Consider the following 25,586-nt stretch of genomic DNA (forward strand, 5'->3'; position numbering starts at 1 on the left):
GGTCGACCGCGTGGCCGCTTGGCAGCCGGAGCCTCGTTGGAAGGGCCAGCATCATTATCGGCAGCAGCAGCCTGGCGCCTCGCTCGCCCGGCCTTTGGCGGACCGTGGTTGGCCTCCGCCTGTTTCTTCGCCATGGCGTCGTCGCTCCGGGTCTCGATCCCACATCAGCCCTCGATCAGGAAGAGCCCTCTGTGCTCCTCGGCGTTGCCGCTCGTCGGCAAGTGGGCCCCAGGAGACGGCTTTGGAGGAACAACGGCGAGAGCACGGACTGAGCAGCCAGCTGTACTGAGTCCCTGCCAGTGACTGAGTGGAGTAGAGCAGAGTAGAACCTGGAAACCGTGGCACACGCCCAAGCTGGGGGACAATCCAAGAACCGCGTTCGGTTCTCGTGCACCGCGTGCGTGTACTCCTTCTTCCTCGTCTCGTGGAGATCTTGCTTGCTTGCTTGCTTGCAACTTTGTACTGGCTCCTGCCCACTAAGGGGGATTGGCCATGCAACCGGCGGTTAATATAAGAAAAATGTTTAAAAATTGAGACTAAGGATAAGGAATAAATTGGTCGCCTGGGTAGAAACAAAAATAGAAAGACGATTAGCTTATATAGAATAGAAATTTAGAGCATTTTAATTCACAGCTCAATGTGCGATGTGAATAAAAGCATCGCCAAGTTTACTTATCAAAACAAGTGTTATTTATATTATCGACGGCATTTTGAATTGTCCGATAATTTGAACTTAGATGCCAGAAACGCACATAATTGGTTCCGGCCATTTGGTAATCACTGGGTGTAGTTAATGTAAACAATTTCTGCACAAACAACAAAACATCGAACGACTCGAACATACGAGGAAGTAGAGAGGTAGAGGACGGAGCGCCTAACATGTACATATATGATCCCAAAGTGAAAAATACGGCAGATCCCACGCACTGTGGGAATCGATGTAATGCCAAGCAGCCGGAAGAGAGCTGCTAAATCGTCTTGTTTGTCTTTGAGACAAGTGAAGTCAATCATGCCATGGCAGCTAGTTCACTACATATCGCATGTTTGACATGCATGCATGCATGTACAATCCGGTATATGCCACGCTAATGAAACGTATATTCTGGAATATACAATGCATGACCTGTCATTTATGTTCATCACGCATTAGTGTCATGCCATACCAATTTTGGTACATCTCCAGTTAACAAAATGCCGGAAGCGCACCATGACACATTCATGTAAATCATGTGGTACATGACATGTATATCATGACATTCATGTTACCACCTCTTATTTATGTTCGCCGTACAGTCGCGTCGCGCAATGCTAATATTGGTGTATATCAAGCTGAGCGTGTCATGTAAATCATGGCGCTAGAGTGTGTCTATTAAACACCATCATGTTCGATAGACGATTTTACTTTCGACGCCTAGAAACCGCCCCCTTGAGCTGTTCCTATGTTTACTTATTTCAAGGGTGGAGCCGTTTGAGCCGACCGTTAGGCCACGCAGAGCGAGCAGAAACGATCATCCTCATACACCGGCGCGTTCGCTATTCGTCCTCTTCTTCACCGGTGGCGTCTCCTTCATCGTCTACATCGCTACTAGAACACGTATGCCTATTTCTCCAGCGCGGGGAGGAGGAGGAGGAGAAGGAGATGCAATAACACTAATGAGTGAGAGAACGAGCATAGTGAGAGAGAAAGAGAGATAGAAAGAGAAACAGAAGAATATAGAGAAAGAAAGGGAATAAAGAGAGAAACACATGGAAATACATAGAAAGAAAGAGAAATTAGAAAGAAAGACAGGAAAGAATGAGAGAAGAAGATAGAAAGACAGAGAAAAAAATAGACAGATAGAGAAAAACAAATAGAAAGAACCAGACACAAAAGAAAGATAGAAAAAAGAAGAGAGCACGCATAGCCGTGAATAGTATAGAATAGCAAGGGGTGGGAAAGAAAAAGTAGAAATATGTAAAAGTCTAGACAAGGCATCCCAGGAGCATCATCATCATCGTGATCATCAGGACTAGCTGGGTGCTCTGCTGTGACTCTGCTTGCGCGACTTAGTGCAGGCTGCGCTAATTTTTTTTTCTATATCGCGACGTGAATTGATAAGGACATGAGACATCGAATCCACCAGCCCATATGTTTTCATGAGTATGCGTCTACCGTATAGCATTGTTCGTTTACTTGGTAACGTTTCAAAACGGAAATGTTAACAGCCAAATATGGCTGTTAACCCATCCGCGGAATAGTCTATATAGTTGTCTGTTTGTTTTATTGCAGTCCTCCCTGCTCTGTGAATGCTATACACGAGCACTTTTGCACCGCATCTTCATCAATACAAGCCACCAGTGGCGCTCATGTATACTCGTACAAAAATGCCTTCCACTATTAATTGTCGGTCAAGTGTTGCGAAGAATTACGGCAGCAAAAAATGACACACGCAGACAGGAGAAAAAAAATTCAGTCAGGCACTTAATCTTACGTCTCTGTGTATTGATCATTTTCTAGCACTAGTTTCACAAGTCGCCAATATGCAAAACGAGTTCGCCCAACTGTTTATTCCCGTTAAAAATTATTGCGCTTGCATACTGTCTGCTTTGTTCTTGTTCGTAGCGCGCACTTTTCAAAAAAGAGAAAAAAAGGAAAAACATATCCGCGGTATGATTATAAAGTGTGCTGCAGTGGGGAACACTGGATCAATTACAGCGGAAGCTGTTATGAGATCACAACAAGGGCCGTTTTTGGCACCGTAATTATCCGCCGCCGCTGCCGGTGTCCGTAACCACTATCGCGCAAAATAGGAGGAGGAGGAGGAATAAACGTTTATTGTACGAAACGGTGTCGCGGTGCTAGTCCCGCGTCTACCCTAGGTGGGAGGTCTCCTCATTCCAGGAACCCTCTGGCCTTCGCTGCCTCTTTGGCCCTGGCGACGAGACGTCGTTGTTGGTCCAGGTCCTCTGAGGCGAGCTTGGCCTCCCACGTTTCGAGAAGGTCCTCGTTTTCTTGAGCGGCGTTACTGGCATTCGGCGAAGGCGTTGCGTCTGTCTGTATGCTGCACGGGCACGCGAGGATCATGTGGGCCAAGGTGTCAGGTACGCCGCAAATTGGGCAGAGGTGGTCATGCAACGTTGGGTACACTCTGTGCATCAGTATACCGTGGGTGTAAGTGTTGCTCTGCAGTCTTCTGAGTATGGTGCTGTCCTCTTTGTTGAGCTTTGAATGTGGTGGGGGGTGCTCTCTGCGTTCGAGCCTTTGATGTTGCAGTATTGCAGAGTATGTGATGGGTATGGGCTCAGCCTCCGCGGACGCAGTCCCGGCGTCTGGAGAGTGGGAGGGGATAGCCCGGAAGACGTGATCGCGGGCTGCGGCGTGTGCCGCCTCGTTCCCCTCCAGCCCCTCGTGCCCAGGAACCCATGTCACACAGGTGTACGGCATCGGAGTGCTTCGGCGCTTCAATATCTTCAGTGCTTGTACAGACACACGACCTTTGGTGTAGTTTCGTATGGCTGCTTGCGAATCTGTGAAGACGACAGCTGCATCCAAGCACGTGGTGGTTGCTAATGCGATTGCCGCCTCTTCTGCGCGAAATAAGAAAAAGAAAAACTAAATAAGAAAAAGTTACACCATGCCCCGCTAAAGGGGACCATGAGGCGATCCGAAGCCGGAGCACTTGCACGATCGCGTTCCGTTGGCGTTCGTTGGGCATGCTACCGACCTCGCGTCGTGGAACGCGAAGAGGGACGCTACGCGCGTCGTATCTTCCATCTAGCCTGGCCGTTAATTCTCACAGGGCGAGCGGGGAACGCGGTCGACAGGCGGGCGAGAGAGGGGCAGCGTAGGAGAGGAGAGAGAGGAGGAGGGACGCGCATGCGGTCCAGCTCATCGCGGCGCCGTGCAGGAGAGAATTTCGGAGTGTCGAGCCCACGTTTCAGAGAAGTGGAGAGGGGGAGGGGAAGTGTAGATGGGAGAGGAGTGGAGAGGGGAGGCGGAGAGGGGGAGGGGGAGTGGAGAGGATGTGTGTGGAGAGGGCTCGCGCATGCGCAGTAAGGGTGGTCACTCCTCACACCACCACCACCACCGGTTTGAACTCCGCTACAAGATGCTTCGCATCTAAAAATATCCGGGATGGAACGAGGTTCGAATCTGGGCCCTCTGCGTGGGAGCCCAGTACTCTACCTCAGAGCCATGCCGGTGCTTGAAAGTGCTTTGCAAAAATACCCTATACAGGCTTCATATCAGAAAGGAACTACATTAAGATATGTAATGTAGTGTGGTAGAATAGTAAAATAACAACCAGGCGTCAGACAACGCGAACTCTGTAACCAGGCGTCACACAGTGCGAATTACGCAACGAGTGGGTTGCTGAATGCTTCCAACGCATTATAAATGCCTATGCCATAATTCTTCATCGTCATGACCCAAAGCATCAACGAAGTGCACATAATGCCTTACAGGTATTTAGCGGGTACCAAGGTTCTTCGCAGATTGACGAAAAATTGCATGGTGGCTGCTTCCCTACTTCACAAAAATTATGAAGATTTATAGCGGAGTGGGTTCCTCGCAAATGCACTTCTATTGGTTGCCAAGGAAGCCCATAAGACTCCCATGATCCATTTCTTCAGGGTCTCAATAAAGTTAATTCGCTCTCTCTCTCTTTCTCACGGTAACGTATGTTAAAAACCGTGGTGGGAGAGTTAAATAACGACAGGGCGTCACAAAATGCGAATTACGTAACTAGTGGGTCGTTTAAAGCTTCCAACCCATTACAAAGGAATCAGACATAATTGATCGTCATCAACCGTCGCATCAACAAAGTGCACATACTGTCTTACAGATGGTACCTCGCTTCTCCGCAGAAGGACGAATAATGTCGTGGTGGGTGCTTCGCAACTTCACAAAAATTATGATTTGTGGCGTAGTGGGTACGTTGCTAGTGTGCTTGTATTAGTAGCCACAAGAGAGTTTATAACGGGCTCTAGAAATGCCGCTCTTCCAGCTTTCGTTGTGACTGCGCTGCGCTTTGCGCGCAGGCATGGCGTTTTTTTTAGATGCGAAGAAGCTTTTGCGCTGGGCTTTGTCCGTAGTTCCATTGGCGACCGCCCGCTTTCTAAAACCTACCACAGCCATCTGTAACATATTGAGCGCGCGCCCGCGCCAAGGAGGTCTTCTTCGTCTTGTTCTTCGACCGCCTTGATGATGATACGTGCAGAGCACTTTAGGGGCCCGGGCTCCCGTATGCTGTCCTAGCTTGGCGTAACGCAGACAAAACCACGTGTGCTGGCACGCGCTAGCGCGTTCGGGCCTGTATAAGGGGCTGGGTAAGAAGCTGTGGACTTTCCCCCTTACACTCTCTCAGCAATCCCGTGATGGCGTCGGGGAACGAGATTCTGCAGACGCGCGGTGAACCCGCATGGCGTGCTCCAAGAAGAGTTCGGGATGACTAACAGCAACTGCAAGTATACAGTGAATTCATTGTGTGCTCCACATGCAAGAAGGCGTTAACATCGGGCAAGGTGCCCGTGATGAACGGAACTTTAAATCGACCCATGCGCTCCTTCGCATCCCACATGGTTCCCTTTAGTGGGAGATTGTGAAACTTTTTTGTTTTTGATTTGAGCCAAGCGTTACGAGGTGGACCGACCTCACTATGTAAATTGAGCAGATGTGGTCATATAGAGGTCTTACCAGGTACGCCGACTTCAGTGGCGCCTAAAGGGTAGCTCATAGTCCGACGTAAGATCGGTACTCACGTTAGGGCTCATATGTCAGTTTCATCGAAACGCCACGGTGCGATGACGCACGTATCTTAAGTAGCGCTCGTTGGCGTAATCCTCATGGGTCGAGCAACGTTTCGCTATAGCTTGCCGAGTCATAAGAGTATATACGTAACGCGTATTGTTATCGAAGCGGTTAGCCAACACTACAACTACATTTGACGTTGCCCAGACATAACGCGTGTATAGGGTCTTTGAAGCACTGGTGTGGGTCTGCGGTACGATACTTGATTGCCACACAGAATGCCTAAGTTCGATTCCGGGTGCAACCGCGATTTTTATTCGTTGCGTCTATCGGGAATGCCTGCGGCACGGGCTCCTTAACGCTATATATATCGTGTCAACATTTCCGAAGTCTATTCTCGCCGTTGTTGATATAGAATGTGAATCACGTGAAGCGCATATTCTCATTTCATGGGTCGTGGTAGGCGGAGATGTGCCACACGGGACCGAGTTAGAGAGTTTCATGACCTACAGTCGTCAGCAAGCTTAACTCGAACGCCCCGCAGCGTGACCGGGACTGGTTTGACTGATGCCAGCCGCGAAGCGCTCGGCCCTGTTGCCGAGATAATACCTCGGTATGCTTGGATAGTATGTCGGTATGCATTGGTAACATCTCGGCAACAGATCCCAAAGGTACGTGGTGCTGGCGTCAATCAAACCATTTGAGGACACGCTGCGGAGCGTTCGAGTTAAGGGTTCTGACGACTGTATGCGACAAGCATGTCATGTTATTCATGTCGTTACCTGTTAATCGTGTTCGTCATACCCTCCTGTCCTCCTATGCTAATCTTAGTTTATACCAAGTTTAGGGGATGGCCAGGAGAGCGCGAAGACGTAGGCGGCTACTAGATAGACAGATAGAAAAGTGCCTTTGGCCGGCAAAGAAATGCGTCGTATTTAATACAAATAGTTCGCTTCGCCTAGCTTTGCTCTAGGCGTTGCTCGGTCAGTCCAAAGCGAAGCTTTAATTCTAATGAAAGCTTCACCTGTCTTCTACTTTCTCTCCGAGCCCTTGGATGTCTTGCCGAGCCTAGTGCGCCTCCCACGTCTATATGACGACGCGCTGCTCGGAGTCTTCCTCGCCCCCACGCGCCTTCTTCCGTGGCTCGAGGACGTGCGACTACGGGCACGGTGGCGCTTCTTTCCGCGCTACGAGCGCACGCTCATGGCCGAGGAATAGCTTCTGAACCGGGCATGGCGGCGGCGCTTGCTGAGCCCCTTCTTTCTTCCGTGGCTTCTCTCCGACCATGGGGCCGAGCTTCCATGGCTTCGGCCTTCACGCGCGCGTCCGCTATGATGACTGCGGGATGAGTGCCTTGATCGGCCGCGGCTCACCCTCCTCTTGGCACTGCGACGCTTTGGAGCGTCGCTAGCCGTGTCGACGGTGCCGCTCGGGGAGGAGCTTCTCGAGCACTTCCTACGGCTCACTCTCGGGGCTTTAGTTGCGACTGCCTTGCTGGTTGAAGGGTTTTGACTCACGGGCGGCGTTGCATCCGCTACCCTCCGCAACTTTGGAGCCGCCGTGGTAGCGATGGGCTTCGGTACTACCGAGTCCACCGACACACCCTTCGGCGGTCTACCGCGTGGCCGCTTGGCAGCCGGAGCCTCGTTGGAAGGGCCAGCGGCATTGCCGTCAGCAGCAGCCTGGCGCTTCGCTAGCCCGGCCTTTGGCGGACCGTGGTTGGCCTCGGCCTGTTTCTTCGCCATGGCGTCGTCGCTCGGGGTCTCGATCCCACGTCAGCCTTCGATCCCGAAGAGCCCGCTGTGCTCCTCGGTGTTGCCGCTCGCCGTCAAGCGGGCCCCAGGAGACGGCCGTCTTTGGTGGAACAGCACTGAGAGCCCGGATTGAGAAGACAGCTGGACTTAACACCTGCCACTGACTGAGTAGAGTAGAACGGAGTAGAACCTTGAAACCGTGGCACAAACGCACACTGGGGGATAATCCAGGAACCGCGTTCGGTTCTCGTGCAACGCGTTCGTTTCTCGTGCACCGCGTGCGCGTGCGCGTATTCGTTTTTGTTCGTCTCGCAGAGATCTTGCTTGCTTTCTTGAACTTTTCTTCTTAACTCATACCCACTACGGGGGATCGGCCATGAAAGCGGCGGTTAATATGAGGGAAATTTTTTGAGGTTGAGACTAGGGATAACGAATAAATTGGTCGCCTAGGGTATAAACAAAAATAGGAGAATTACTAGTTTATATAGAATAGAAATCTAGAGCATTTTAAACCACAGAGAAGTGTGCGATGGGATTAAGAACATAGCCAAGTTTACTGATCAAAATAAGTGTTATTTATATAATTGGCCGTATTTAGCATTGTCCGACGATTTAAATAGGGATGCCAGAAACGCAGATAATCTTTTCCTGGTATTTGGTAATCACTGTCACTGAGTGTAGCTCGTGTAAACAATTTCTACACAAGCAACTAAATATCGAACAACTCGAACATACGAGGAAGTAGGGAGCTACAGGACAGAGCTCCTAACATGCCCATATAACAGCCTGAAGTGAAACAAAATAATGTGAGAGTCATGTTCATTGTGCTGATTGTTGCATGTCTTTGTGTGTTCGGCACAGCTGTAATCATTTTTAACCTATTGGATGAACAATGATACTGCTCGGGACATTTTGAATACCTTTGCTAAACAGATGAAGTAATCGGTATTTTGGTAAGGCGTATGTCTTTCTAAGAACAACATCCCAGTGATAGTTTCCGTTCAGGATTGACATCAAGTGATTACACTGGCTCTTTGAACAACCGAAGGTATGAACGTAAGCCTTCATGTGCGTGTAATGACTTGCGGCCACAAAAGAAAAAAGAAGAAAAAAATTAAAATCGCCAGGCCTGCGCGCAAAGCGCAGCACAGTCACAGCGAAAGCTGGAAGAGCGGCATTTCTAGAGCCCGTTAAACTCTCTTGGGACAAGTACACTAGCAACGTACCCACTACGCCACAAATCATAATTTTTGGTGAAGTTGGGAAGCACCAACTACGCCATTATTCGTCATTCTGCGGAGAAGCGAGGTACCATCTGTAAGGCATTATGTGCACTTTGTTGATGCGACGTTTGATGACGTAGAAGAATTATGGATGAGCCTTTTTAACGGGTTGGAAGCTTTAAACGACCCTCCAGTTACGTGATTCGCATTGTGTGACGCCCGGTCGTTATTTCACTCTCTCAATACACTTCATAACATACGTTAACGTGAGAAAAAGAGACGGAACTAACTTTATTGAGACCCTGAGTAAATGGATCATGGGAACCTTATGTGCTTCCTTGGCAACCATAGAGTTTCCTACAATACTTACTAGAGGGAACTCTGGCGCTAGTGTCTATGGGAGCTGCAACGCATGGCGCTTCAGCCAGCATGGGAATGATGGGTTGTACAGAAATTTGTCTAAACTTCGTAATTTCGGCTCCGTTTAGCTCCGCGTCGGCAGCATCCGCTTTGTCGCAAAACGAAGTTCAGCAAAAGTCAGCAGTTTCACTTCGCCACTTTAACTTCTTTAGGCTCAGCGATTCAAATCTGGTCACGAAGTTCACAACGATCCATTCTTTTATCCGAAAGAAAACCAAACCTTAGCAATAAACAAAGCCACAAGTACGTTTGAAGCCGCAAGCACGAAGACTAGGCAAATTTGTGAACTACCCATCATTCCCATGGTAGCTGAACGATCGCAGCGCCAGAGTCCCCTCTAGTTAATTTTAGGAAACTCTGTGTTGGCAACCGACAGAAGTGCACTTGCGAGGAACCCACTACGCTACAAATCATCATAATTTTTGTGAAGTAGGGAAGCAGCCACTATGCAATTTTTCGTCATTCTGCGGAGAACCGTGGTACCCGCTAAACCTGTAAGGCATTATGTGCAATTTGTTGATGTTGTGGCTGATGACGATGAAGAATTATGGCAGAGCCCTTTGTAATGGGTTGGAAGCATTCAACAACCCACTCGTTGCGCAATTCGCATTGTGTGATGCCTGGTTACAGAATTCGCGTTGTTTGACGCCTGGTTGTTATTTTACTCTTCTTTCACACTACATTACATATATGTTAATGTGGTCCCTTCCCGACATCAAGCCTGTATAGAGTCTTTTTGCAAAGCAGGTTCAAGCACCGGCATGGCTCTGAGGTAGATAACTAGGCTCCCACGCACAGGACCCGGGTTCGAACCTCGTTCCATCCCGGATATTTTCTGTTTCGTTTTTTTTTTCTTACTTCGCGCGAGAGTGGTTACGGACACCGGTGGCGGCGGCGGTAAACTACGGCGCCAAAAACGGCCCTTGTTTTGATCTCATAACAGCTTTCGCTGTAAAAGGAGCTTCGCAATAGTGGTGTCAAGCCTGATGGAAGTGTGGAGCTGGGCAGCCTTCCTTGTTTTCTCTTTTTTTTTCATTTCTTTCTTCTTCTATTTCCCCCTGTTTTTTCTATCTCTTTCTTTCTCTGCTTATTTCTTTTTCTCTTTTTTTCTCTCTCTGTCTATTTGTTTCTCGACTTTCTCTTTCTTTTTTTGTGTGTGTTTCTTTCTCTCTTTCTCTGTCCCTATTTCTCTCATTTTTTTTTTCTTGCTGTCTTGCTCTCTTTTTTTTCTATTTATTTGTCTATTTCTTTCTCTGCCGTTGCATCTTTTCCTGTCTTTCTTCCCTGCGTTGTGTGTCCTCTTCTTGTGTCCCCGTTCATTCAACGCTTTTTTTCGTCCTAAATAAGTTTATCCTGACAAAATCTCGAAAGGGTGCTTTGGGTAATACGGCGAATGACCGGAAGAAGCTTCGTGACGTCATCTCGAAGGCCCTAAAAACAGCTGCCTTCGCTTCACAACAAGCGATAGCCGTTTCCCGTGCTGTAAGCGCTCTTTTTATTTTTTCGTTATGTCTTATATCTCTATATTATGGCTTTATATGGCAATCGCGACGATTTCTTTGTACACCAACGCATGCATGAGCCAGACGCCCTTCTACGAGTAGGTCGACTACTCGTGCACGGTGCTGACGACAGTCTACGATCGCAGTCGACTAGCAGGATTTCGATACTTGGATAGCGACCGAGTATACAGTCGAACGCGATTTGAAGGTTATCGCGCGAGCGTCGACCGGCCTATAGGGTCCCAGGCAAGGTAAAAGGTACCTTGTCCCAGGGGCCTAGCGGTACGTTACGGAACAGTGAAAAAATAAAGATTACGCAATATTCTCTCCCTCGTTGGTTCCCTCGTTCCGATGCTACAACAATCGCCCCTACAACGCACTCTGGACCCTTTCTCTCTATTTTAAGCTCTCCATTGGTTGCGATCAAACGTATGCTTCGTCGGCTCTTGTCTCTGCGGACGGTAACTAAACTGATGAGAAAGATACGGTAAAGCTGGTGCTTGGCGCTGCTTCATTTGAATGACTTACTAAGTTGCACAAAATATTTCGCATTGTCATTAAAAAAAAATGAAAATGCGCCTGCCTCAGATAGGAGTGATCGCAGCTAAAGGAACAGCAAGAAGAGTGAATGAAGCTTTCCTGATACCTCCCTCTCCTCGAAAGAGGATTCTGGGCCGTGGCGCTGTTGTAGTTCTTGGTCGACGCTCGTGCGATAACCTTCAAATCGCGCTCGACTGTACGTTTGCCCGATCGAATATACGCACCGTACGTTTCGGCTTGCATAGTATACGAATATTCAGGATACATGAACCGGGGCGTCCGAATGAATCTGTAGCGCGTACGCAGTACAAAGTTCCAACGCTCGGCACGTACGCTCGCAAGACTTGGTATTGTTGTGACAAAGTACATAGTCAACAATACTGCACGACACTGCTTCGTTTTCTGCGAACATTGTAAATGAAAGCATCCATTCGCGAGCGACTAGCACTTGAGAACAGCGCTGCCAACCACGAATAGGGAAACAGGCATAGTTAGGCGTACGCCGCGGCCAACACTGTTTACAATCCAGTGCAGGGGTGACAGGTAAAAAATACAAAAACATAGCTAGATAAATAAAAAGACTAGCTGAAAAGTAGCCAACTTGAGCCAAGGGCCGTAAAAGTAGCTAAAGGTAGCCACGCGTGTGAAAACAATGGCGACGTTTTTATTTATATCAAAGAATGCAAAAGCTTTAGGCGAAACTCTAAATAAGTACTGCATGAATCCTTGAAAATCAGAATTGTTGAGATTCAAGCATAAATTGCTGACTTTAGCAATTATTTGGCGCAGGTAACGAAGTTTCTTGCGCTGTTGCGAAAATAGGTAGTTTTAGAATATAGGGTACGCAGAGGTTTGCAATACCGTTTGGTGCCACTGGGCATACGTCATACTCTAACCACTTAGGTAGGCACGTCATATTTCTAAAATAGCGTACGCACCAAAGCAACGCAAGCGCTACGAACCTTATTGTAACTCTCTAGTGATACTCTCATCACGCGCCTTCCGTGACTTTTCTTAAAACTACAAGTAACAGATTGTGGCGACAATAAAAATGAGTGCGCCATGACTGTGCTCAACGTCACGGTTGCTGGGATAATGACATTGAAGCATACATTGTAGTCATTTTCGCAGTCACTGGATGTCTGATGATGAAGTCTGAGCAGTTCATGTTGCTGAGTCGCAGTTCGTATCAAATCCTAAGAAATGACGCAAGGAGTTCGTCGGATATTCGATTCCTATAATGTCGATGAGTGCAGAGTGGCCAGGTTGCGAAACGCTTTCGATTGTCCTCTTCACTTCCAATAACGTCAGCAATAGGTGGTCTGCAAAACGAGGCCCCATGCAGCAGTTTTCCCCGAGGCCAAGCCACGAATCTAAAAGGCTTTTCTTTTCTGCAATGCAAGTGCCCAATTCAACTTTGCGAGGTAGAAACGCGCCTTAGCGGACATTTTCTTTACACCGCACAGTCGTACGTTAGTGGCTACGACATCATCAAATGTTGATAATTTGGTTAAAATGGCAGAAAGTAGCCAAGGAGGCTTTTCTGCCGCCGCCGACCTCAAAAAAGTAGCCAAATTGGCGCAAAGTACCCAAACCTGGCAACCCTGGTGACGAGTGCCGAGTTTTCAAGAAAGGATACGCAAGCAAGCCCCAGATTACGATTATTGTCGCGGGACAAACGAAGAAAATACCCAAAGGTTGCGAGCTGTAATAGTAATTATTGGGGTTTTGCGTGCCAGAACACCATACGATTATGAGAGACACCGTAGTGGAGGGCACCGGAAATTTCGAACACCTGGGGTTCTTTAAGGTACACCTAAATCTAAATATACGAGCCTCTAGTATTTCGCCTTCATCGAAATGCGGCCGCCGCAGCCTGGATTCGATCCCGCGACCTTCGGGGCAGCAGTTGAACACCACAACCACTAGACCCCCGCGGCGGGCAGGTTTCGAACTGTTCTTACACAGTTCCGATAACACACACAGTTGTGCAAGTCGATCACGCGAAAAACGATGGCACGCAAGTCGGAAGTTGTTTTACCTTGCGTAGCGTCGTCGTCGGCACCTTGGTCGGCACACGGATCGTCCATGGTCGTCGAAGAGGATGACACGCTCGACCGCCTCGTCTTCAACTCGAAGCCGTTGCCGATGTCCTTGCTGGGTGTGGCTACCGCTGGCGATTCGACGCCACTGGCGCGACTCGAGGATCGCGAATGCTGGACAACGATCTCGGTGACCGTGGTCACTTCGAACTCGACCACGCTAAGGGTGAGCATCTTGGGGCTTCACAGTTCCCAGTCACACGACGAAGGTGACGAAGCAGTACACGTCATGACGCGGCAGAAAAAATGAAAACTCGGAGTGTACCTGACAGCACGGCGGTGCAATTTCTTTCCCCCTTAACGTAGGCGTGAATTTATGAAAGTATCCTTAAACACACATCGGCTTATATAAAAGGAAATGCTTCTAATGTGCACACTAGCTTCCCACGCAACCTTAGATCATGCGAGCAACGTTTCCGTGGAAAGGGGCACTGACCGAATTCGCGACTCGCAGATAAGATCAGGGAGCCTCCAATGATGCACGCGATGTTCGCTGCCGGAAAGCTGCAGCTTTATCGCAAATTCGCAGTCGCATTGTTATATCGCAGTACCGACACCTACGCCTAGATAAGGAAAAACACGGCGAGCGCCAGATATCGTAAGCGTCGATCGGAAGTTATTTCACGTACTTTTGATCAAACTCGATGCGTTTGAATCTTGCAATGATATCTCCAATAACTGACGTGACAGAGTCCTTACTTCGCTGTCGCAATCGCTAACAAGGCACGCGATAAGATAGGTTTTAATAATTCCATCGGTGAGCTTTCCTTATTCTGCGGCAAATGCTTCATTTCGGATAAACCATTTCTTTTCACCCCTTCTTTAGTTATCAGTCGGATTTCCTAAACGCGTTTCAGCTGATGCTATATAGCTCCCTCGTTGAGCGAATAAAGACTGTTTCTAAAATGAACTTCATTCATGAGCTGCAGCTTGAATAGCTGACTAGATTTGACTGACATATGCGCAAAAAGTTAAGCGAACTAGCTTTCCCGTTACGCAAAGCTACCCGACCATCATTGCAAGCTCGTTGCGCGGCAAAGCACGAGCGCTCCTGACAGGCCGCGTAAATGTAGAACCTCCTATATGATCGCAGTGCTTAGATGAGTGCTTCCAGTACAAATTGCATCCGGATGCTCCGATTATCACATCGAAGAGTTATACGCATACGTAAAAGGATGTCGCTCTCCCGTAAGCTTTCACCATCACCGTAATCATCATCACTCATACTTTTCAAATAAATGGCAGTTGCATAGCTCTTACGGCAATGTCTGCCCTCCTCGGACTCTAAAAATATACGTCTGTATAGCGTCAGTTAGAAATGTTCATCAACTCCCACTCGTTCAACGATGCCAGTACATTGCCATCGCTCTAAGCTCACCTTCGAACGCGTTAGCTGTAAGCAAAATTTAAACGAAAGCGTAGCAGCGTTATATCAAAATGGCGTGCATCAAGTTGTCACGCTAAGTCATTTTGCCAATAAGGCAGTTCGATGTATCTTCAGTAGAAACGTGCTGACAAGATGAACGCGGGGCCTCGAATGAGGCACCCGAATGCGAAGAAAAGAGAGAGAGAGAGAGAGATAGAAGCGTACGGAAGCTCGTAATTTAAGGAACGGCACCGCTGCCTGTCGCACACTTGGAACGTGTGCTAACGTTTTATGACAGCGTATTTCTTTCGCGCCATAACAGCAGCATGGGACGACATCGTCGGTAATAGCATAGAGCATCAGCAGCGGCTTGAAGACAGACCCAGACCTACTGCGTACTGAACGCGAGGTAATAGAACGCCGAGAGTTTTAAAGAAAGCGCGAAAGGTGTAGACGCATACACGGGAGGGAAATGACGCCGGCAAATAGGCGCTGCGTTAGGCCCGACCGAATCCCCAATGAAATACAGCCTCCTGGTTGGGCGCTTCGAGAAGCCGTCGTAAATTCTCCGTTTCGTAAAGTTAATTCCAAACTCTATCTCTCTCGGCCTGCCAGCGCGAAACCGAGGAATATAGGTACGCGCAGCGTCCCACTCTTCTCTTCTCTACACGTGTACTTTATGTAGTTTTTCCCTGGAGTCGTTTCTTCCGCGGACTTGGGTTTGTTTAACGCGCGACTACTACGAGGAAGAAGAGGAGTTCTTTTTTCTTACTGCTCTCTGTGGCTGTTATCCCCACAACCGAATCTAAGGAGTGGCGACAAATATAGCTCTCCCAGAGGTCAACGAACCCGCAGGTGCCTGGTTTGGTCGCACCGAAAAGGAGAAGAAGAAGAGGAGGGGGAGGGGGAGGGGGTCAGCCTCTGCGAGCACGATACGAACGTTAGAAAAACAGCAACACGATGACAAGCTAAAGACGCCCAGGAGAGACGAAACAAATAGTTTTCAAAAGTGGACGACTATGGGGAGAAGAAGAAGCACGAACGGGAGCTACAGAAGGGTTGCGTCGGCTTCTTCTTCTTCTTCGTCGTGACAGCTATGAGCGAGTGGGAGGCGCGACACAACCGAAAATACCCGTGACAGATTTTCGTCGACGCCGCGCAGGGCAAACAAATAAGGAAGAACCGTACGTTACGTAGGTGCGCGCACGGGCGCCGTGTGTACACCGCTCAGACTTTCCTATATACGGAATTGGGCGAGCTTAGTGCCATTAAAGAAAAAAAGAAAAGATGTCGCGAAAAACAAAAACAAAAAGGAAAGAGATGGCAAACAGCTAGTGCTGCCAAATCTGGGATGCGAGTCGAGCTCCTCTCTTTTATATTTGTGTTCTGTAACCTTTCTATGAGTTGCCCTTAGTTTGTGTATGCTGCTGCCTATCCGTTCCAGCACGTGACGGAGTCGCAAGCTGTTCGGTACGTATTAAAAGTAGGCTACTCGCTTCGTCGCCCTCACGACAGGATCACTTATCTTATCAGATGCAGCGTGTCTGGGGGGGGCTCGCGTTACGTAAGCCGTGAATTTATATGACGCTCCCGACACGGGCTAACCGTAAGTTATGGCCTTCCCGTCACCCACGCAACCGACAGCTATTTACTGTGTTGTTTTCAGTGCGAGACTAGAGACCTGAATTAATAAAGGAAAACTGCATAAGCACTCCCCAATGCGTGACGCAGCGTTACAGGTTTTTCCTTCTTTCCATTCTGGATGACGTAATATTTTTGTATTTTCTGTAGCAAGTGTCACTTTCTAGCATAGTCGAATTTCCAGTGCTGCCGCTAGGCGTGCCGTGCAAACCTGTCACCGCATATATCTGCTTCAGGTCACTAACCCACTCTGCGCTTTCTCTTCACTCGTGGACTCCGGTATTCTGATTGACAGACTGCCGGTATAGTGTGACAGACGCGATAAGTTTCCTACTATGCATGCGTGCCTCTTGAAGTTCTGGAGCAGAAGCTTAGTCTCCTCTCGAGATTATACTCTGAACACCAAATCACACATAAAAGATTTTAAAAAGTGAAAGTGTCAACGGGACGCAGTGACGTGCAGCTTTGACGTAAGAGTATTCTCTAACCTCAACGCGCCGGTCTAAGCGCCTTCATTATCATCATTATCTTCTACCTGACAACACCAAAACATACTATTCCCGCGCGCATGCAGTCGCACTTTTAGCTTGCCACTGCTCGGACGAGTTGCGTGCAACGAAGGGAGTTGGAAGAATAAACACAACGAACGACGCACAGTACCCACCGTAACGCGCACTGCACGGCAACGCCTACAATCACCTCCTCTCTCTCTCTTATTACGTCGACAGAGCCGCAGTCGTGGATCCACGCGTACGGGAGCGAAGAGATGCCGGCGGCTGTCAAAACGACCGCAGTGCCGGGTAGGCGGGGTTGTAGCTCCTTTGCGGATCACTGCAGCACACACACTACGCCGCCGTGCAGAGCGGTACTGCGGAGAAGCCGAACACACGCAGCGAGCTTCCTTCGGAGATGCGTGGACGACGCTCGGAACATTGAACTCGGGAGAACGTGGGTGTGCGTGCGGGTGCCGCACCACGCGCTAACGCTGCAGCGGGTGGGAGGCTATAAAAAATGAAAGGGAAATGACACGAAAGCACGGAGGCTAGAGCCGCGGAGCGTCGTCGGTGTGACGGGACGCGCTAGTCGGCGCGAAGACGTTTATTATTGTGCGTTTCTTGGGTCGGCTCTCCCGCCGGGGCCCGGCGTGCGGGCGTGCTTTGCGGCGAAGCGCGGCGGGAAGCTCTATTGCTTCGTCCGCTGTTCCACAGATGGCAGCACGAGCTAAAAGAGCCCGAGCAGCGCCAAGTGGAGGAGGAACGCCAAGAAAATAAAATAATCACAGGAGCCGCATGCGCGAGACCTAGGTAGGAAGAGCGCGTTATTCGAATATGTTTCTTCCGGTAACTTCCGCACTCTAGTTATATGTAAATCGGAAGTAGGAGGAAAAGCTTGCTCTCCCGATGATAACGGACGTGCATATTTGCTGTGGACACCGTGGTTGTGCTGTCGCTTCTCAGAAAAAAAAAGTAAAAATAAAATAAAGGCGAATAAAAAGTGGTACTACTATCGTGCATTTGGTTGCAGCGCCAGCTGTTGTTGTATGGTCACTTAGATGAAGCAAATAACTCTAGTTTAAACTCAGAAGGGCAGACTGATGGGCTAGTTGGTAGGACATAATTACCGCAATAGCGCAAAGAAGCACACCGACGGCGCAAAGGTGAAACGGGACACAGGCAGAGCTTATAGTCAAGTGGAAAGGGGGGGGGGAGCCCGCCCCCCTCCTTCATTCTTTAAGGAGGGGCTCGGCCCCCCTCGGCAGGTCAGTTGTAACACTGCATCGCCGATTCGACAAGCGCTGGCGTTGATTTTTTTGTAGCAGTGCCTTGAAGCGGGGAAATTCCGAGTCACCAATTTTTCGAATGTAGATGTAGTGGCCATTATTCGGTTTATGTGGAGCAAGCAAAACAGGAAAACAGGTGTCGTTATATTGCTACATGCATTTCCCCGAGACAATGCACATGGCGGGTATCCGAAAGAATGAAGGAGGTACCCGAAAGAAAAAGAAAAGAAAAGAATCAGGCTTACGAACGACATTCAGATTTCTATTTTTAAAATTTATTTATCCTAAAGACCCTAATTAGGCATTAAATATATGTATTGCCATAAAAAATGCAAGCAGATCCCACGCATTGTGGGAGCCGGTTTCATGCGAAGCAGTCAGCCACCCGCAACGGTGGTCATGACGAGAAGCACTTCGCATTTAATACGCAAGAAGTGTCAACAAACAGGTGGGTTACTCGAGCATTCTGTATACAGTCCCATATAAAGTAGTGTATTCGATGTACATTTTATATATAAAGTATGTGCTATAAGCGCAAGGGAAAAAAAACGTCGAAAGCAACCGTTCCCCCCCCCCCCCCCCCACTTCAATCCTTTGTCCATATAAACCTATGCATCGTACGTTCTTGGTGATAAGCTCTACACATTCGATCGCAACACATTTACGTAATCAAGTAGAAGCCACGCCGCGTAATTAGAAGTGATGCTGTGAATTGTTTTTAAGTTCATCAGCATTTCTACGCCTGCTCAGGGAGAAACCTCTCCGTCTATCTGTCCCTCTGTCACGTCCAACGACCGTCGCTGTAGAAAAACAAACAAAAAAAACTAACAAGGCTCCTTCATGTATTCGCCTAAGGCAACTCGAAGGCGAAAGACATCATTTTTCTTTTCAGTCGATGTATATTGATCCTCCTCCGCCCTCTTCCGGAAGCTTTCTGCACCTAACTTGGTTTTGCATTGCCTCCATGATCGGAGGCATTCCAAGCTTTCTGCAACCTCATTTGGTTTTCACTGCCTACGTGATCGGCCCACCCTTGACCAAGAGACGCTGTTATGTGATGACTAAGGCCGGATTTTTAGGCATTAAAAAAAGCTCGTTTTGGGCGCCGAAAATAGGCAGGCAAAAGCAACGTTCTTGGCCTCCGATATCGTAAACATGGGCGCAATAAACTTTCACGTGAATGTAAATAATTTCAAACGGAGACGTGCGCGACCTTTGTCTAAGACAGGAAAACAAAAATGTTTTTTTTTTGCTTAAGATGGCACAAAGGCGCCTACAGTTGAACACGGCCGTGCAATAATTGGGCTTTGTCCCGCACGGTTCGAAGAACAAGGTCTCTCCCGTGTTCTGCAGGGTGAGTGAAGTTTCCACTGTCGAATCAACACACTCCTGGGTGTCTTTTCGGCATGACTGAGAATGGCAGAGCAGGAGCAGACAGCGAGATCGCTAAAACACCAGAAGGGAGGGATTCCTCCTATTGGACGGGTCGAATCGTGTAGAGCCTATTTCTCCTTTGGCAGTGAAGCACTGGCGAAGCCAGGAGGAGGTCCTTCTGACCCCCCCCCCCCCCCCGCCGACACTTCAGTTTTGCGTGTGTGTATATGCACGCACACATACAAACGCATGCATGAACATACATAGCATAAAGTATGGTTGACAGCCCCCCCCCCTTCCCCCGAAAAACATTTCTGGCTACGCTACTGCAGTGAACACCTTAAAAAGTACGGCTCTCCGCGGTTTCGCATTCGCCAACCGCTCGCGCCATGTCAGCGCGGCGGCGAAGGCTCGCCGGCGTGTCCCACTTCACTGCTGCTAGCGGTTGATCCCGGGAGTTGGTTGAACTAGAGGACTAGGTTGAACCTAATAGTTACCAACAGTCGATATTACGCGGTAACATGAATAACGGCTCAAACAGAACCCGGGGGCGACACTTGAGGCTAAATAACGTTCATATAAGCGCCAATTTTGAAAATACGCATTTATGGGCAGTTGGAAGCATTTAAACACGAACGCCAAAAATAGGTATTTATGACTATAAAAGCCCTCCTTAACCACTAATTCATGCTCATATATCAAAATGGCGCGATAGGAGCGCAAGGAACAAAACAGGCATTTGCCTAAAATCCGGCCTCTAGTGATGACTTCATCACGTGACGTCATGATGACGTCGTAACATTTTGCGACTTGTGACGTCATGATGACGCCATCACGGGATGATTTTTATGCGTCACTCGTGTTGACGCCGAGGGACGGCGACTGACATTTCTTTCGTTTGATGAGGCACGTGCCATGACAGCCCTAATAAATGTATAAACTAAAATTTATTTTTTGTGGTGGTGCTGTGTTTTCAAACCTAGCCCCCAGGCTTTGAAGGCAAGTGTCTTAATTACTGGGCTACACACTCACGCTGGAAGGACGTTAACCTAGCTGAACAATATGAATGCTTCTACACGTGGCGCAAAACAAATGTAAAAGAACAACACTTTCTACGAAGGCCACGTTGAATTTAGTGGAAGGGAAAAAAAAGAAAGCTCTCTCCAGGGCAAGGTGTAATGCCGACATGGTGAAACAGGGAGTGTGACAGTTTAGGTATGTACACATTCTTGACATATGAAGAAATATGCGTCAAACTTTCAATATGTCAAGGCTGTACATATGAAGGATTATGTGTCACTGGCTGGTTACTCGCTCAGTCAAGATGATCAAGACGAAACAAGTGAAGAGCCTACAGGACCTCATTTTAAATGAAGGTTTCAATAATTCGAAAAATCGGCAGTGTACACTGTCAAGCGTGAAGAAAGTCGAGTGTTTCAGTGAAGTAAGTGCGTTCAGGCATAAGCGTGCGCAGGGTTCCCCTTCAGGGGGGGTGAAGGTTCGTCGCAGCGCCCCCCTCCCTATTATGTCAATGTATGCGGCTGCCTTTGCGCTCCTCTTCTCGCCCCCCCTACAATGTATAGGGCTGACTTTGCGCCCCCTTCTCGCCCCCTTGCCCCCCCCCCCCCCCCCTGCGCACGCCTATGCGTTCAGGAGATAAGAAGAAGCGACAAAGTTACGCTAAACATAAAAGAAAAAACCACTTTTTACTTATTCACACATACCAGCAGAATCCGCAGATTTCTTTTTTTTTTTGTGCTAGTCGTTCTTTGCGCTGCACACGCAGTCTGTCGACTGCACATTAGAGCATAAGACGCGATAAATCACAGACCCGGTAGCAAAAACGCAATAACTAAACGTGGATATTAAGACATTATCAGCAGGTGTCGCGGCGCTGTTTATTTCGAGCCCGTGGTACGCGCCTGTTTCACAGCAACAGCAAGGCAACGACGTGCAGTCAAGAACTGGTCGCGTTGCTATAAATATAGCGCATCTTACCTGTCTCGAAGTAGGTGTTCTGCTTCTCGAAGGCCCGGCTGAACACGTTGATCGGCCGCTGCTGCAGGAAACAGATGGCGCGGTTCTTCTCGTTCATGCCCTGCTCGTCCATCGCCGACATCTTCGCTCCGTTTAACTCTTCACTTTCCGTATCCAGTCACAAGGAGTAAAAAATGCAAGCACTTCAGACCTACACGACGAAGTCAGGGGCGAGCACACCTGCCGTTGACAACTCGTCGAACGCTTTCTTGTTTCACTGTTGTGCCGTTATCTATCCCGTGCAGCAGGGGTGGAGGTAGCCTGACTTCGGCGTCCTCAGCGAAGGCGACGACGATATTTCGTATTAGCATATGCTAAGCATTGGCGCATACAAACACAAGCACGCGCACGGGGGACACACACGTTGTAGAGGCCCAGTTTTTCGTTTCTACCGAGGGTCGTTATCCTCCGGTTCACGTTCCGTGGTGTACACGAGCGGCCAAACGACGCGCATTCAAATGTATTCTTCGCGAATGCCAAGGTTGTTCTCAGATCCCCGCAGCAGAATGTTTATACACGCCTCCCCTGGGAAGAATAGATGCCAGCAGCTCCCGTCCCATAAGCAGCAGGCCTGCATCGAGAGAAAGCCAATCCACGAGCGCCACAGCTGAAACAAGATGTTTCTTTTTTTTTTTTCTTTTGAGGAGCCTTCTCACCTCGTTCGGCGCCGCTGAACTCGAAATGAAGAAGGTTCTGGCGTTTTGCTGAGTTCGTTCTGGCGTGAAAAGAATAACAGTACAAAGAAATGCACGGGGTTGCCTGTTGGCTGAGCGCTTCAAGAATAACGAGAAAGATGCCGCTGACGTTTGGCTGACAATAGACGAGTGAGCGCCTCTTCGACCCAGATTCGTGCCGCTGTGTGGTTTTTGCGGCGGGAGCCGGAGGCCAGCCGCACGAGCCGGGCCGCTGCCAGTTGTGTATGTGCACAGTCTTCGGACAATGGTGGGGGAGTCTGGGTCAGAGACGCGTTTGAGGTCAGCGCTGCGGCGGCGGCGGCAGCGCGTCCTCTTCGCTAGTTGAGAGAGATACGGGCTGTAGCTTTTGCGTCGTTCGCTCCCCTTTTGTGTTGCACGCCTGTTATCTGGAACGCCGTCCGTTAGCCGGGCTGACCGGGACGATGTCGTCGGGTTTGCCCCGGCGTGGGAATCGGTACGGTTTAGTTCAGGCGGAGGCGGATACTATATGGACATGAGACGCGAGAATGGTGCCAGGACGTGACCTACGTTACGCGACCGAGCGTCCTTGAGTCTCCCGATTCCTACTTCTATGAAGATTGAGATATAGCGATTCGGTCTATCACGCTGTGTAGCACAGCGCTTGACGGGCAGAGGTGAGCTTACCAACGTTCAAGCAAGCTTCGCGGCGACACATTTCGCGACAAAGAACGTTCGAGAGTGTGCAAGGAGACCTGTCTCTGGGAGGCGGCTGGTATTGATAACAGCCTTGCAGAATAGGAAAAGAGGGGCACGATGCTGCTGTAGTCGGCTGTTTAATCAGCTACACGGAACGTATACGATTTACGGAGCAAATTGACAAGCTTCCCTGACTTTAAAAGCCGCTTTGAAACGTATTCGGTTAGAATCTCGCGAAGAGACGGTTGCAACAAGGCTGAAGACTGTCAGAAGCCGTGACGACGCCACCTTTCAAAGAGGGTCCGAGAGCCAACATGTCACGCCACGCGGCTTTTGCAGCCAGACGAGCGAGAAGCAAACGAAAGAATCGAAACAAACATAAAACTAGAAGAGAAAGGGAATTGCCTCTGCCCAAAGCAAGCAGGAGCGGGCACGTCGACTAATCGCACCGACGCGGAAGTCGGCCCGACCGGGCACTATACCACTACGCTTGACAACCCTCATCCGTCGAAAGAAAGACAGCCGCGCCTGCCGCGACGTGTGTCCGTTTCGCGACAAAAAGTCGTGAGACACTGGAGTGCTCGGAGCGAATCGATTCTCGGCTGCGCGAAACAGCGCGGGGAGCCGAAAGGGAGGGACCTACGACCCACCACCGAGGTCATCTTCTCTCGCACACGGACTCATGTGGAAATCGCGCCATTCCACTCGAGTGATCAACCTGGCTGTCACGTCAGCTTGTTTGTTCTCTACCGGAGAACCGCGTCCCCGGGGCACCATTCGGAGCACAGCTGGTATCCTCGTTTGTCGAGAAGATCGAAACACAAGCCAGCAGGCCACTATCGAGGGACGATGACAGATCGCGGCGCGCCCAACCTCCTCGGTTCACATCTGGTCACGTGGTCCCGGTTGATGTCGCAACCCTTCCGTTCACCGTATGCACTCACTCACGCACGCACACTCCCGAGCACGTAGAGACTTTAGTCGCATCTCTAAGGCCAGAAAGCACACTGCAGAAGTGGAGGTTGAGAACAGCGATAATCCATCGATATCACTCCTCAGCCGGGCAACCGTCGTTAATCCGAAAGCGTTCCTGCAGAACAGTTGTCAGCCTGGTACGGGATCCCGTGCGGCACCGTTGCAAACGCTGCAGACGTAACCCGGACCGTGCCGGCCGTAAAGAGTGGCGCGTGTTACTCGACGGTCCGAGACGGTCAGTGCGGCGGCGCGCTACAGCGGCAGCGACTATGGCATAACTGCTTCGCGCGGAGCAGCGAAGAAGAATCCTGTTTGGGGCGCCAGCCCGCGCCTTCCCGCCGGGCGAGACGGACAGCCAAAGCCAGCCGGCGAGCCAGTCAGCCGTAGAAGAACAAGATGCAGAGAGAACATGCTCATGGGCGCGGGCAGCCCCGAGAGCTCTAATAATACGTTTCCCCCGAAGGAGAAGCAGCACACTGTTCGCGTCTTCTTCCTACTACCAGCTTTCCCACCAAAGCCTCGGAGGAGGAAGGAGCCGGCCTCCCCATACGCTGTTTCCTTCTTTTTTTAAAGAGCCTCCATATTTTTTGCATCGTTTTGACATTTTTCGTGGTCGTTTCCACCCCCCTCACCACAACCGCGCCTCGAAGCGACGCTTTTCGGAGAGCACAGTTCGACGTTTCAGCCGCTCTTTTGGAGTTGTCTTTATAGTTTTTTTTTATTTCCACTCTCTTCCTCCTCCCCTGCTCAGCGAGGTTGGCCTGATGGCGTTCACGTGAGCTCCGCTACGCACCCACCTGTCAGGTATAATCCCCCTCTCCTTCGCCTCTCTCACCGTTGTCTCTCCCCCTCTCTCAGCACCGGAGGGGCCATCTGCTAAGACCTGCGCGCAGATGTATCTCCCTCGCTCTCTACCGTTGTGCGCGCCGTATATGCACGCCATTCGTGCCCACGCAATGTCCGTCGCCGACGTATGGCCGCTTCGCACCACTTGTTGCTGCTGCTGCTGTAGCCGTGTCGTCGTTTTGAAACGGCGCTGGAGACAATGACCTGCGTGGCTAGCGTTCGCAGAGCCATTCGCGGTAACTGGCCCCTCCTCCCTCCCGTCTGTGTACCTGACAGAGGAAGAAGGTTTCTGACATATGGGCGTGTGAGTGAACTTCTATAAAGCGGGGCTGTTACATTTTCCTGGCTTGTAGGAAGGCACGATGACCTCGCTGTTTTTAATTCTTATATAATTTAACGACACCTGAGTAATCCAAAAATAAGTAGTTCTGACTAGTTCACGTTCGTACGTCAATAAGGAGCGCATTGCAAACAACGACGCATGAAGCAACAAGAAGATCACACAGGTATGCTTGCTCGTTTGCATAGTTGGTTTTGCTGCTCTCCTTCTTTAAGTATGAACTCCTACAAACTCGCACGAATTTAAGTTATTGTAAGTTTGCATTCGGAACTTCGGAGTTCTCCACCTGTTATTTCGAAGAAGATGCGAGACAGCGATCGCATGCGCACCAGAACGCACGACACCGAATCGTAGCGACGATGACAACGTCAACTCTATCTGACGGTGTACCGTCCTAGTGGCAGAGTCGACTCTGTTTCAAGTGAGAACATCCGTATTTCACTTTGCCTAGCAGAATCCCGGTTCGAGCTAGTTGGTTCTGGTTCATAATTGAGAAATCTTTTTGGCACAATTTGAACGAGGACAAAGAACGAGAACATATTGTTGTTCGTCTGCAGCCGCGAAGCAAACATTTTATTTTTTATTTTTTAGGAAACGTGGATCACC

At 49.4% G+C, this 25,586-nt stretch overlaps 2 protein-coding genes across 2 annotated transcripts in view; both read right to left on the reverse strand.

The window, feature by feature from the left end:
• LOC119390356 (kazrin-like) overlaps positions 1 to 21,590 on the reverse strand; it is a 274,391-nt gene extending 252,801 nt beyond the window's left edge. Inside the window, 1 exon segment of the mRNA XM_037657962.2 lies at positions 21,429 to 21,590. Coding sequence (XP_037513890.1) covers positions 21,429 to 21,549 — 121 coding nt within the window. The 5' untranslated portion in view covers positions 21,550 to 21,590.
• LOC119390358 (translocation protein SEC62) overlaps positions 1 to 25,586 on the reverse strand; it is a gene marked incomplete at its 5' end in the record, with an annotated part of 434,026 nt that overhangs the window by 298,942 nt on the left and 109,498 nt on the right.

The sequence above is a fragment of the Rhipicephalus sanguineus genome, chromosome 4 (assembly GCF_013339695.2).
Source record: "Rhipicephalus sanguineus isolate Rsan-2018 chromosome 4, BIME_Rsan_1.4, whole genome shotgun sequence".
Classification (NCBI taxonomy): Eukaryota; Metazoa; Arthropoda; class Arachnida; order Ixodida; family Ixodidae; genus Rhipicephalus; species Rhipicephalus sanguineus.